At 40.6% G+C, this 14,963-nt stretch overlaps 1 protein-coding gene across 1 annotated transcript; it reads right to left on the minus strand.

Annotated features, from left to right (window-relative positions):
- Nucleotides 1-1,586: 1,586 nt before the first annotated feature.
- On the minus strand, nt 1,587-11,193 carry LOC148341921 (uncharacterized). Its single transcript, XM_088287994.1, has 2 exons — nt 11,175-11,193; nt 1,587-3,040 (listed from the first exon to the last, which is right to left on the minus strand). Exons 1-2 carry the CDS (start codon nt 11,191-11,193, stop codon nt 1,587-1,589), a joined length of 1,473 nt encoding a protein of 490 aa, XP_088144120.1.
- Nucleotides 11,194-14,963: the final 3,770 nt, after the last annotated feature.

The raw sequence follows: 14,963 nt of genomic DNA on the forward strand, positions 1-14,963 counted from the left end.
ACTTATGTCGCTGGGAATATGTCCAGACATGTTTGCAAAAAGGGCAAATATCAACCGAATAAACATATCATTCAAAGGTAATAACAACGCCTGCTCTTCTCAACTCATATTATTTCACTCGTTTAATTTAATTTTATACATCTACATTATTTAATCAGATATAGCTCATTTCATTGGATGCTTTATATACTTCAGATATTAAAATATGGATGACCTATATCCACCGAATAAACATCTTATTCAAAGGTAAAAACAACGCCTGCTCTTTTCAACCCATGTTATTTCACATATTTCATTTGGTTTTATTTATTTAAATAGAGCATTTCATTGGATGCTTTATATACTTCAGAAATTAAAATATGAATGACATAAGTACAGTTTGGGAGGGGGACACACGCACGCAGGGAACACATTGTTTTTAACATAAGAAGCATACAGTTTGGGAGGGGGGCTTGGCCCACACGCACGTAGGGGACACATTGTTTTTACTAGAAAGGGCATTCAGGGGGAGGGGGGCTTGGCCCACGCACGCACACACACACACACACCCACACACACACGCCCACGCCCGTGGGGAACACATTGATATTGATAGAAGTGTAATTCTGTAGGCGGGGACATCTTCGACAAAAGCGTAATTCTGTAGGCGTGGTATTAACGCTTCAAGGGCAGGGAATATGTAAATATTTTTAAATAGGTGGCTGGAGATTGGATAGTTTTGAACACAGGGGGCGGGGATAGCGGCCATTTTGGACAAAAGCGTAATTCTGTAGGCGGGGACAAGTTCGACAAAAGCGTAATTCTGTAGGCGTGGTTATGACGTCATGAATAATTAAGAAAGCGTAATTCTATTATCTCTAATATTTATAAAATGTTTCTATATTTCTTATTAATTGCATTAAGTCTGTATGTCGTTGCTAATTTTACATTTCAATATTTCCCGATTGCATTATATAAGCAATCCAAAGTATAAAAAATATAATATAAAAAGTATTTTGCATATTTGACAAAATTATAGTTTTTCTGAAGTGAGATTCTGCTTAGCAACAAACCCCAAACACTTGATAGAGCTCAACCTAGAAAGAGAAACCGAGACTATTCGTGTTTCTCTTTCTGGTTCTTTTTATAGTTCAACTTCGAGTTCTGTTTTTCACCTTTTCACAGCGTAATGAAGGCGAGTTGAGCAAGTGGAACAAGTGATTTTATTGATGATTGTGGAAGGCACCGATTTCATAAGCACTGTTTCTTCTGACACCTTTTCCATTAAGTACCACTAAAAAGACAACTGAAAAGCATAATGTTAAAAAATGTTGTACCAGGCAAAAGCAATAAATTTTATTTACATGTTTGAAGTAAACACACAAAAAAATCATCACCACTCAGACAGTGGTTCTTCTGGCACTGATCTCAATAAAAGAGCTTTGCAAAATTCAATTTCATCATATTTTATTGAAAATCACATTTACATCTTACCACAAAGAGTCGGGTCTTTCATTTTTTTTTTTCTTTTTTTAATCTTCAAGGATCGCTGTAATTCTCGCCAGCACAATCGTGTCTCTCAGCTCCCTTTTTAGTGACAATTTTTTTTAGAATGGCTTGTCTCCACTGTGTGTTCTTGTGTGGCTTTGTAAATACGACTTTCGAGAGAACCTCTTGGCACAAACTGAGCAGGAAAAAGTTTTTTCTCCACTGTGTGTTCTTGTGTGGCGTCGTAAATGCCCCTTTTGAGAGAAACTCTTGGCACAAACTGAGCAGGAAAAAGGTTTTTCACCACTGTGTGTTCTTGTGTGTTCTGTTAAATATGTCTTTTTTGAGAAGCATTTTCCACAAACTGAGCAGGAAAAAGGTTTTTCTCCAGTGTGTGATCTTTTGTGGATTGTTAAATGCGACTTATGCAGGAAGCTTTTGCCACAAACCGAGCAAGAAAAAGGTTTTTCACCACTGTGTGTTCTTGTGTGCCTTGTTAAAATAGACTTGTCAGAGAAACTTTTGCCACAAACCGAGCATGAAAAAGGTTTTTCTCCACTGTGCTTTCTTGCGTGATATGTTAAACCTGCCTTTTGAGAGAAGCATTTTCCACAAACAGAGCAAGAAAAAGGTTTTTCACCACTGTGTGTTCTTGTGTGGCTTGTTAAATTAGACTTGTCAGAGTAACTCTTGCCACAAACTGAGCATGAAAAAGGTTTTTCTCCACTGTGCTTTCTTGTGTGATATGTTAAACCTGCCTTTTGAGAGAAGCATTTTCCACAAACAGAGCAGGAAAAAGATTTTTCACCACTGTGTGTTCTTGAGTGAATTATTAATTGAGACCTTCGAGAGAAACTCTTGCCACAAACTGAGCAGGAAAAAGGTTTTTCTCCACTGTGTGTTCTTGTATGTTGTGTTAAATTTGCCTTTCGATAGAAACTCTTGCCACAAACTGAGCAGGAAAAAGGTTTTTCTCCACTGTGTGTTCTTGTATGTTGTGTTAAATTTGCCTTTCGAGAGAAGCATTTTCCACAAACTGAGCAGGAAAAAGGTTTTTCTCCACTGTGCGTTCTTGTGTGCCTTACTAAATTTGCCTTTCGAGAGAAGCATTTTCCACAAACTGAGCAGGAAAAAGATGTTTCTCCACTATGTGTTCTTGTGTGGATTGTTAAATGAAACTTTCGAGAGAAGCTTTTGCCACAAACCGAGCAAGAAAATGTTTTTTCTCCACTGTGTGTTCTCGTGTGCGGTTTTAAAGACAGCTTTGAAGTGAATGAGTCAGTGTGACATGCCCTTTCACCTTTAGCTTGCCCATTATCATCATCATTAGTATCACCATCGTCATGAGCGTCTAATGTGTCCTCATTATGTGCTTGTGATGGCCCCCAGTGGTCTTCATCACCTTCTGTTGTCACGTGATGACTTGAGCTGCTGCTTGGAGGCTCCGCCCCTCTGTTGTCCTCACTCTCATCCTTGTTTTCATTTTCAGTCTTTATATGGACAACGTTCAGTGGTGACTTGTTGATCTCCTTCTCTTCCTCCTCCTTTTTGATGTGAGTCAAGTCTGGCTCCTCTTTCACAGAACGGACATCGTTTTCACTGACGTCTGTCGGACACAAAAAGACAAATTTGGTTTGGTCAAGTCAAACCTTGTGCGTCGACTTTGTCTTATATTGTTTCTACCGTACTACCTTGACTGGTGCCTGCCGCACACGGAACAATGCGTGCGACCCCGACTTGGACCAAACCATGGGGGCATTTCAATAAATTACGTCCTACGATGTAAACCTCCCTAGAGCAGCACAGCTGTGATAAACGAGCATTTAAAAAGGAAGCACGTTGCGGCTGATGCCCGATTTCATTCCTGACATCGTCCCAGACGTTTCTGGAAGCGAGCTGAAGTCAGCACACACAGGCTATTGTGTGCGTCTGATGGAACACCTGTTGTGGGACCCTAACTTATTAATGGGGGGTCACTGGGGGCCATCGCAACCTAATGTCATTGATAAAATAGGAATCCTTCAAGCAAAATACGTTTTCAAGTATTTCTTTTTGCATTTATAGATAGTTTCATCGTGGGTACTTTTTGCTTTCATGATAATCTGGATCCCAAAACAAATTAAAGGGGCCCTGGAATCAGAGTCGCTATTTATTGTATGATTTACGTTTGTTTTTTTACCCAAAATGACATTTATCCTGCTAGTACGTTCTGACATTACCCTTTTTATTTTTATAAAATTTCTGTTTCTAAATAAATTTTAAAACAAGATTACGTTTGAAGAGTAAAAGTTCTTACACATAAGCATTAAGCAAAAACACTTTCACTCTGACTTTCGTGTTGACATATTTGAATAATGACTGTATATATTAAAGTTATCCAATATGTATTCAAATTCGTCTAAGATACACCAAAATATTATGAGTTCACTGAATTATTTTGTAACCGCAATGATGTATAACAGCCAGAGGGTGTCAGTAATGAGTAACAAAGTAACAAGACCTTCCACTGATACATCATGATTGTCATTTGGATAAATTACCAGGAACTATGAGTTGTGGGGGTGATGCAAACCACCTGGGCCACAGGAACTTTATGACCAGGAACTAAATGTTCCTGGACTTGTTGGTAGAAAAGGAGGTTGTGACGTTCTCCCTTTTTAAGCCCATAGTAAGCCAAAGATGCAGATGCATTCCTTGCAGCATGCGCTTGTTCACTGATGAGATCCGTGCAACCCTGGATGGATGCATTCAATGTATTTTAAATGTTTGGATGAGGTGAAACGATGCACACGTGCACAAAACAGTGCAGAGCCACCGGAGGTTCATTGACAGAGCCAGTAAAAATTTCATAAATAAGACCAATACGTACTTGATTTATTCAAAAAAACTTAATCCTTTGTGCTTTATCCACTAAAATTCATCAACCGCCATTGATCTTTATGCCGCAGTGTGCACAGTTTTTAGAGTCAGGTTGACTCTTTCCATAAGGAATTGCTTGAACAAGATATGTCAGAGTTTTTGTCAAAAACGAGACAAGCCAAGATTGTCTTTGTCACTTGCGAGGAGCAGTCCGCCAGGTTGTACCGGCATTAACTCTGTCAAATGGGGGAGGCTCAGATATAGCAAAAACAAATTGGACAAGCTGTGGAGCAGAGCACAACATCAGTCAGACCCCGGGTCCACAACCCCCTCTGGCAGAGACGCAAACAGAGCTTTCGCTTCAGAGTGACCCATTCACTGTCTACCATAGTGTCGAGAAACTCGGAAAATGTTCCATGAGAGAAGAATTCGGAATGGGTGCTGAAACACCACACCCTGCTTGTGACATGGAGTATTCTACATCTAAAATTAAATCTGCCAACCGTCTTCACCAATGGGCCTAAATCTTTAGTATGATGATGCGCACCGATAGTTAATGTGATTTGTGGCTCAGCGAACAGAGACAATTCATACCGTTTCCTCTGCTCTGGGGCAAGGCACACATGCGAGGCAGCACCGGTAGACATCACAAATACATAATCCTAATGCAAGATGCACTTCTGACCCTCGGAATTGGGTGAATGCATCCTGAAAAACCAAATCATAAGAACTGAGTGTTCAGTGCAAAGGACCAATTGGTGGTTTGAAGGGGTGGAGGCGGCTTCACCGGGCAAACCAGAGCAGGAACAGGACGTACCACCCGCGGGAGGATGGAGACCCTGGTCTCAGAGCTGCCCAGTCGACTGGAACGGAGGACAACATATGCTTCCCCCGGCGGAAGTGCACAGTCAAATTCAGTCCCTTCTGGAAATTCAGTCCCACTTGAATTCCAGTGTTTCACAGGTGCGGGTTCGGTCCATGGCAGTGACTCGGCCAATCTCAAGAGTCCCACAAGGGTGACAGTGTTGTTGCTCACTGGGATATGCAGAAGGAACTTGCAAAGCGTGGAATATCTTGTTCCACCATCAAAAACTGTTGTCCATCAATCGTCACCGGAATGCCAAGACCTGCCGGTCCCTGAATGCTGAGGCTCCGCGGGCACCCCTATCGTGGAATGGGGTCCCAATCGGGTTGAGGCGTCAACTGTGCGTTTGGAAGCCATAGAAGCGTTGTCGGAGGAGGGGGTAGCGATGGCGCCCCCGTGCTAGAGGAGCTCTTTGTGTCAGGCATGGCGCTGGACCACAGGCTGACACATTTCAGGAAGTGGCTCGGTTTGGATCGCTCATCACCCAGTAACCCCACAACCCACAGCAAAAGCACGTCCCACTCACAACCCATGTCTATAACCACCCCTACTTCTGTTAAGTGACCTTGTTGACCGGCAGGTGCGGACAACAAACCTGCTGTGGCACTGTCACCAGAACCTGGCCCAGGAGCAGCGGAAACGGAAAGAGCAGACGCAATGGGAGCTGCATGCGTCGGCTGCTGGATTAACTGCTTCCCCCGGTTGTCGTGACCCGTGCCGGTCACGCCTGTTTTGTTGTTGTTTTCGTCACCTCCCTGCCATGTGCACTTTTGTTTATGTTTCTCAGCTGAGCAGGGGCGTCTCCTCCGACGACCGACTCCGCCCGCGTCATCACGAGCGGGAGACCAGCCCACCGGCGCCGCACCTGACATCCATCCACTGACTAATTACACACACTATTTAAGCCACCTACACTGACTGCCCGGCGTCGGATAATTTTCCTGCACTGCTCACGTTCATGACCCTGGTATCGATTGTTCTCTTGTTCATGCATTTTTGCTCTTGCTATCTCTGTGTTCCACGTTTTGCCAGCTATTGCTCGGTCTCTTTTTGTTCCTCGTTTTCTCCAATTGGTTTTCCCTCTTGCCCTTTTGGCAAGCTATTTATGTTGATCGTTTTTCCTTTTCCTTGCCGGTGCAAGCGCTTTTCGTTCCGTCGTTTATCTCCTTCCTGGTGTGAGCTTTTATCCGCCAGCGCTTTGTGTTTTCTCCTGATTTATCGACGGATGTAATGCTAAGATCGATATATTTGCCTTAATTGATGATTGGACTTCCACTATTGTGAATCAATAAACACTCTTTGTTAAACTGATTTTCCTGTGTCCGCGTTTGGAGAGTCCTGCCACCTTCTTCCCAGCGTTTCGCTGGCAAGACCCTGACAGAATTATCCGACCAGAACACGAGTAATCACAGGGTACGTATCTGAACAGCGCATCTCTTGCTACGTACCAGCGAAACCGTCGGGCCCTCCACACAACGGTACGCCTCGATCCTTACTGTGTTCCATGCCACAAAGTGCCCAATACGATTCGTGGAAGTGTGCTTCTCTTCATTATTTCTATTTTCAGCTCATAATTTTCCTGCTAAAATTTACACCCTGGCCAGGGTCTGTGCTCAAACTGAGCTTATTCACGACTATGTTGTCTATAGCTATAGTTTTAAACTTCTTATTTCTCATCTCTTTAACCACTAGACCTTTCTTTTCTTTATCTTCTGCACATTTCTCCCGCACTAGTCCCCATTTACTTAGTTCCTATCATCATTTTTTTTCATTTATTTATTTATTTTTTTATACATTTCCGTATGTTCTTTCACAGTGCGGTTACTTTGACATCTTTTAATGTCTTAATCAGTCATGATAGAGGCCTCTTGTTTAAACAATAATTGAAACTAACACAGGGACATTTTCCATGACCAATCAGCCAGCAGACCCACATGCACAAGCCCTCTTTAACGACCCCAAAAGCCCCGACCGCTTGGACACAGGCGCACAACACCCATTGTGAGTAAAAGCATCTCACCTAAAGTTCAGCCGGCCGGCTGTTGAACGCCTGCGCCCCAGCACCCTGAGACCCTCAATGGAGCAAGAATCCTCTTTGTGACGCCAAAAATGTGGTATATTTTGTTGTTGATGTGTGGGTCTGGCTCAGCTTCCCTCCGGACAGGTCGCCGAGCATGGCAGAATTGGTGATGGAAAAAAATTCTCTGACACAGCCATTTTGGTTATTTTTGTCACGTGCTGATGTCAAAAGAAGTCTCCCCAAAAAGGGAAAGGTGTCCCCTCTCTCCGGCCTTCCCTTCTTATCGGGAATGGCCACACCTGACATGAATATTGAAGGATTGTATTACGATTGCTGGTTCATATTTACTGAATATTGATTAAACAAAAACCATTTATCAAATGAAAGTAGAAGTACAGTGCATCGATAAGATTGACTGGGATTGTAGTCATGGTGTTTACTGATCCATTCATATGCTTAATTTATATGACTTAGTTTAAATGCAAGACCTCAAACTTGCACACAGTATTTTCATGACCCACACTCTCATTCAGAACAAACAGATTCAGTCTGCTCAGGTCAAACTGATGACAAACCAGATCACACTTCATGGACAAATACTTCAAAGCACATTCTCCACATAGGCCATAGAAGATACAAACATATCAAGTTGGGCAGGGGAGGACGTCACAGGGACACTATCAAGAACACCAAAAAACATAATTTGATCTGGGAAAACATACACCACACAATCTGTACACTGACAAGAATACAGGGGAATGTGAGCAGGAGAGACGGAGAGACTGCCGCCTGCCTGAGAAGGTCAGCCTTGGACCTGGAACGTGGACGGGCCGGGGGAAGGAGCAAGGACGACCGATTCAACCTACATGACCCTTGACATAAAAAACCTCCTAGAAAATGTGAGGCTGGGCTGAGATCGGCGCGCCATTTTTCGATAGTACTCGTCTGAGTACAGTTTCTCGTCAGATTAAGAAAAAGCCGCCCAGATCTCTGTATTTGTACTATTTCCTGAACGCCAGAAATTGAAGAAACTAAATATTGGAACTCTATTCAGTTGTTGTCAAGTCTTTATTTGACCCTATTCTTCTTGAGTACAAAAAACGAACACGCATTGGAGTAAGTTTAGCTTTTAAGATTCATTTACTAAATGTTTCTCATTTTCTCGGTGGCTCAACTCCAACAGTGGAAATAAAAATACACTACATCTGTCAGCATAGTTTTGAAACATGATGACATGACAAACTTAATTTCTTTAACAACATTTAAAAACCGGAATAAGTAAAATGTTAAATAATCAGTTCGAATTTTAAAATGGGGGAAAAAAAACACGGAGTTGACCCCCCCACTAATGGTTATTCTTTGGCATATATTTTCTGCACTGATTTCATTTGGCATAAACAAATGTTCAGCAAACCGGCAAGTAAAAGGCAATATTTAAAAATAAAACGGCAATGACCTTGAACGATTTCCCCCAAACAACTTAATGTTGTTATGTATATTTTTAACGATAGAAAGTCGTTCTTTACAAAGCAAATGAGAGTAAGACGTGTACAAACCTGCTTTGTGTAGCACAACACAAGGCTGCTTGCAACCTTCGTCCAGCAGTTGAAGATGTTGCTCGTTCTCTTCTTTTATTCCACAAAGTTCCTCTTTGTACTTTGGTGTCGTTCTTTGACACATTTTCAAATGATAATTCCAATAATTCCGATCTCTGCTTGACGTAGAGTCATGTGCCTCTTTTGTTAGCGGCTAGCTAGCTAACAAGCTAAGCTAACTACGCAGAAAAGCATCAACGCGCGAAGATGAGGTTATCGGGACACAAAAACTTAATGAATTATGTCGTAGTCCTTTAGAGTAGCACTGGACATCCTTTGAGAAAATTACAGTCAGTTCCACACTAAATCAGAAGAATTTAGCGGTGGTTGTTTTTATTTCGGTGTGGACGGGTCGGTGGATGTGGTCGAGGTCCTTCGAAAGCTGCGCGCTTGCTTATGACGTCATGCTTTAAGCACGTATTTTTCAAATATATCTCTTTGCCTCTGTGTTTGTTTTTACACCTGGCTGTTCAGTTCTAATATATATTTTATATAATACTTTAAATCGGTTGATTAAAAAATTAACAAAATAACGAAATTCACGCCACATTGGCGAGACAGCTCTGACGTCACTTCCGCCTATGCCCCGAGAAACCGCTGCTGCTCCAGCAGTGGGGCGTTTAAGTTTCTTCTCCCGAACTTGCAACAATTCTGTGTTTCACTTGGGCTGAAAATTGTGTGAATATAATGCCTGCATATACTAGCAGCGCTTCTCAATTATTTCACGCCCGCCCCTACCAAGAAGAAAGAAGATTCGCGCCCCCCCACCACCATTTTTTTTCTGTCTTTGTATATTGATGTTAGATTGTCAATAAAATATCCCTTAACTAAGCTAAATTGATAAGAAATATAATTTTGAGAACTATTATAGTGAGGATCTCGAAACTCTGTACTCTGTTGTGCAAATATTGATGAGATGATAAATATTTACTCATATGTTTTTTGTAAAAAAAAAAAAACGTTATTAATATTAGCAAACCAAACACAGTTATTAATACGTACATAATATAGAAAAGACAAAAAGAATAGCCAGGGGGATTTTAAACAAAAATTCTTTGTAAATAACATAAAGCAACAGCTTTTTTTTTTTTTTTACAATATTTTTATTACTTTTTCACACATTATACACATGACAACAACATCAGAAAATAAACAAAAAAGTAAATAAAATAAAACAGGCAGCACAGTGGGTGGTTGAGCACCCCACTGGCCCACAAAGTTTTGTAAAGGTTTTCACATTTCCTCAAACTCCTCTGCTCTCCCTCTCATGACATACGTCAGTTTTTCCATTGCCATATTGTTTGTCAGTTCTTTTATCCAGTGATCCAGTGAAGGTGCGTCCGTTTTTTTCCAGTATAATGCAATGAGTCTCCTGACCTGTAGCAATCCAAAGTCAATCAAAGTAGTTATGTTTGTGCAAGCCACAAAGTATTTGGGGTAGATGCCCAGCACAAAAAGTTTCACAACATGAGGTATGTTAATTCCAACTCTAGTTGACAATGTCTGTCCTACTCCTCTCCAATATTTTTGCAATTTCGGACATTCCCAAACGCAATGGAAGAGGGAACCCCGTCCCTCTACATATTTAATACAGGTGTCTGGTATAACAGGAGACCATGAGTTCAGTTTTACAGGTGTAATGTATGTTCTCATCAGCCATTTATACTGTAATAGTCTCATTCTAGTATTAACTGTTTGTTTCTGGGCTTTAAGGCATGCCCTATGCCATTCTTCCTCTGTTACAGCCTCCTCAAAATCAGAATTCCATGCCTGTAATCTATCAATAGAGGATTCATCATCATGGGTTACCAAAAGGTTGTAATACACAGAAATTAAACCTTTATCATCACTGTGTGAAAGTGTCAGACGTTCCAAATTTGAAAGGGGAGGTTCTATGTTGATCGTTTCGTATTTTGCAGATATGAAATGTTTGAGTTGCAGATATTTAAAGAAATGCTTTTTATGAATTTGATATTTATGTACAAGTTCTTCAAATGTAAGCAATATACCGTTATTATATAAATCACCCACACTTGCAATACCCTTTTCTGTCCATATCCTAAAACCCCCATCTGCCCTGCCAGGCACAAAATTTAAGTTACCCCTCAAAGGGGTAAAACGTGAAATTAGAGGAGTGTCTTTAATATGATGATGTGCTTTATACCAGATATCAATAGAGTTTTTCACAAACGGGTTTTTAGTCTCCTTTTTTAGGGTTTTATGGTTTGCTGAGTATAAGTAGAGCTTTAGGGGAAGTGACACTGAGGCTTGTTCGATAGACAGCCATGATGGATTTGTCTCATTTGTAAAATAAAACACCATAGATCGCAATTGCGCAGCCCAATAATACCATTTTAAATTCGGAAACCGTTGTCCTCCTCGTTCATATGGGAGGTAGAGTAGTCGCAATCTCAACCGGGGTTTTTTACTACTCCAAATGAATGTGCTAAAGGTTTTGTTAATCTTAATAAAGAATGCATTTGACAATTGCAGTGGAATTGACTGAAATAAATATAAAAACTTTGGTAGTATATTAATTTTTATCAATTTAATCCGTCCAATTATTGATATAGGCAAAGTCATCCAACGATCCAGCGTTTCCTTCATCTCTGCAATCAAAGGGTCATAGTTGGAAGGGACCACTGTTTTAATTGAAGGTGTTATTTGCACCCCGAGGTAAAGAAATCCTTCTTTTGCGTTATTAAAAGGTGTTTTTACGGTTGGGTTTGTCCTTTCTTCCTTATTTAGAAATAGTATTGATGATTTTGAGTAATTGATATCATAACCAGATAATTTTCCAAATATGTCTATATAGCTAATAAGACTTGGGACGCTATTGTGTAAGTTTGTTAAAAAAAGAATGACATCATCAGCATATAATGATATTTTATGTTCCTGCCCCCCTAAATTAATCCCTTCTATACTCGTATGCGTTCTAACCGCCATCGCAAAGGGCTCTATGGCAAGAATGAACAACATTGGTGATAGAGGGCATCCTTGTCTAGTAGATCGTTCTAGAGTGATTGGCTTTGAAGCAATGTTATTTGTTAATATACTAGCCATCGGGCCAGTATATAGCAGTTTTACCCATCTGAGAAAGTTAGCACCAAGTCCATATCTCGGCAGTAAACTAAATAGATATGGCCATTCTATTCTATCAAAGGCCTGTCTGGCATCTAGAGACAGCAATGCCATATCCTTAGTATTGTACTTTTCATGTATTATATTCAAGACCCCTCGTATATTATGAAATCCCTGACGCTTCTGTACAAAACCATTTTGATCATGATGTACCAAATATGGTATGTGTTTTTCCAACCTCTTAGCCAATAATTTGCACAATATTTTAGTATCACAGTTCATTAAACTTATTGGTCTAAAAGATGAACATTCCATTGGGGGCTTTCCCGGTTTCAAAATGAGTGTTATAATCGCCAGACGTAAGGAGGGCGGGAGTATCCCACTTTGAAGTGAGCCATTATACATATTCAATAAAGGGGTAAGTAACTTTTCTTTAAAAGTTTTATAAAATTCAATGGGCAGTCCATCATTTCCACCAGTTTTGCCACTTTTTGTACTTTGAATGGCTTCAGAAATTTCTTCAATTTCTAAATCGCTATCAAGTTCTTTTTTAAATTCATCTGGTAATATTTTAAACTGATACTGATCCAGGAATTCATTTTGATCTTCTGGTGTTTTTGACATGTCGGATTTATACAGAAATTGATAATATTCTCTAAAGGTATCATTAATTTCCAATGGATCCATAGATATATTTCCCAATGAGGTTGTAATGCTCTTGATAGCTCTGTCGGTATGTCTTTTTTTAACTTGCCAAGATAACAACTTACCCGCTTTCTCGCCTTGATCATAATAGGCCCTACTCAACCACAAAAGACTATTAGCTACTCTATCAGCCGACAATTTATTATATTCAGCTCTGAGAAGGAGAAGGTCTCTTTCTTGTGTAGGATCATCATTTGTATTAAGATTAGTTTCCAGATATGCAGTCTTACTTTAACTTGGAATCGGTGCACATATTGAACAGTCAATATAATACTCCCAATCAATGTAAACCATGTAAAATATTGATCCCTAGTGGTTATTTGTAATTATTATACAATCAACCCACACTTTACTCACACACTAACTAAATAGCACAATTACAAAAATCGCCCTTTCCTTGGATTAGTTTCTTAACAACAGTCCAAGCTTCTTGTGGCTTCTTCCTGTAACTGTAGCTCCGATGCAACCGTCTTGCTTGTGTGTGAAATGCGAATTGAGTTTAGCGTTCACTTCTTGCCGTTGACGTGACGACGTCATCGTAGGCGGCCATCTTCTGTCCACTTGCGTTGGTGAAACAGACGCATTTTCACTGTCGAGTTTTCACTGAAACTCCCTCCGCAGGCACGACAAACACAAATGGGTTTCTTTTTGTAACTGGTTTAATGAAGGCGTCTTACTCCATCACACCGTGAAAACTGTACACAAATAAATAATACAATTGACAATACATTCATAAAAACAACAAAGTAACTAATGTCACATACTGAAACAATATAGAAACGAAAAAAATACCTCGTTGGCTGCTGCCGCAAAAGAGGGAATTGAAGGGTGAATTGTTGAGGTGATAATTTGTCCTCCTTGTCTCTATTCTTAATAAAGTTTTGCTGAAGTGACCGCAGGGTCAAACCAGTTGATCATCTATACACGTGTGGGGCCAAAACCGGGAAGTATTTAAAGGGAAACGGAAGGCAAGGGCGTGTCCTCCAAACAATGCAATACTATGTATAGAATTAAATGCAAATACTAATATGTAAATTACTTAACTTCATAAATTAACTATACATATAAATAACTAACAAGGAACAAATAAATTAAATCCATGCCCAATTATGGCTACATTTACAAAAGATTTTGGCAAAAAACGTATTAGTAAATATTTATCATGTCACTGATCGTGTAGTGGTACACTCGCCTGAGTTGTGTGCAGGCAACGTGGGTTCAGTTCCCTCTCAGTGACGGTGTCTATGTCCGTCCTGTGACTGGCTGGCGACCAGTTCAGGGTGTAGTGGGCCTTTCGCCCGAAGTCAGCTGGGATAGGCTCCAGCACCCTCCCGCGACCCTGTTCAGGATAAGCGGTGAGGATAATGAAATGACAAATATTTGTCATCTCATCAATATTTGCACAACAGAGTACTGAGCTTCGAGATCCTCACGATAATAGTTCTCGAAATTAAATTTCTTATCAATGTAGGTTAGTTAAGGGATATTATATTGACAATCTAATCTCAATATACAAAGACAGAAAAAAATTGGTGGTGGGGGGGCGCGAATCTTTTTCTTCTTGGTAGGGGCGGGCGTGAAATAATTGAGAAGCACTGCTAGTATATGCCGACATTATATTCATACAATCCTGCAGCCCGAGTGAACCACAGCATCGTTGCAAGTTCGGTCGGAGAAACGTAAACGTCCCACTGCTGTTCCAGCAGCGGTTTCTCGGGAAATAGGCGGAAGTGACGTCGGAACTGACGCGCTTTTGTGGCGTTATTTTAGTTATTTTGTTACATTTTTTTATCAACCGAATTAAAATATTACATAGAATATATATTAAAAGAGAACAGCCAGGTGTAAAAACAAACACAGAGGCAAAGAAATATATTTGAAAAACACGTGTTTAAATCATGACGTCATTAGCAAGCGCGCAGCCTCCGAAGGACCTCGACCACATCCACCGACCCGTCCACACCGGAACAAAAACACCCCCCGCTAAATTCTTCTGATTTAGTGTGGAACTGACTGTAATTTTCTCAAAGGATGTCCAGTGCTACTCTAAAGGACTACGACATAATTCATTAAGTTTTTGTGTCCCGATAACCTCAATCTTCGCGTGTTGATGCTTTTCGGTGTAGTTAGCCTAGCTTGTTAGGTAGCTAGCCGCTAACGAAAAGAGGCACATGACTCATAGCCAAGCAGAGATCAAGTGCGGATTTTTTGGAATTATCATTTGAAAATGTGTGAAAGAACGACACCCAAGTACAAAGAGGAACTTTGTGGAATAAAAGAAGAAAACGAGCAACATCTTCAACTGCTGGGTGAAGTTAGTAAACAGCCTCGTGTTGTGCCACTCAAAGCAGGTTTGTACACGTCTAACTCT

This window comes from Idiotropiscis lumnitzeri, chromosome 2 (assembly GCF_059441095.1).
Source record: "Idiotropiscis lumnitzeri isolate Australia: NSW breed Sydney's pygmy pipehorse chromosome 2, RoL_Ilum_1.0, whole genome shotgun sequence".
Classification (NCBI taxonomy): domain Eukaryota; kingdom Metazoa; phylum Chordata; class Actinopteri; order Syngnathiformes; family Syngnathidae; genus Idiotropiscis; species Idiotropiscis lumnitzeri.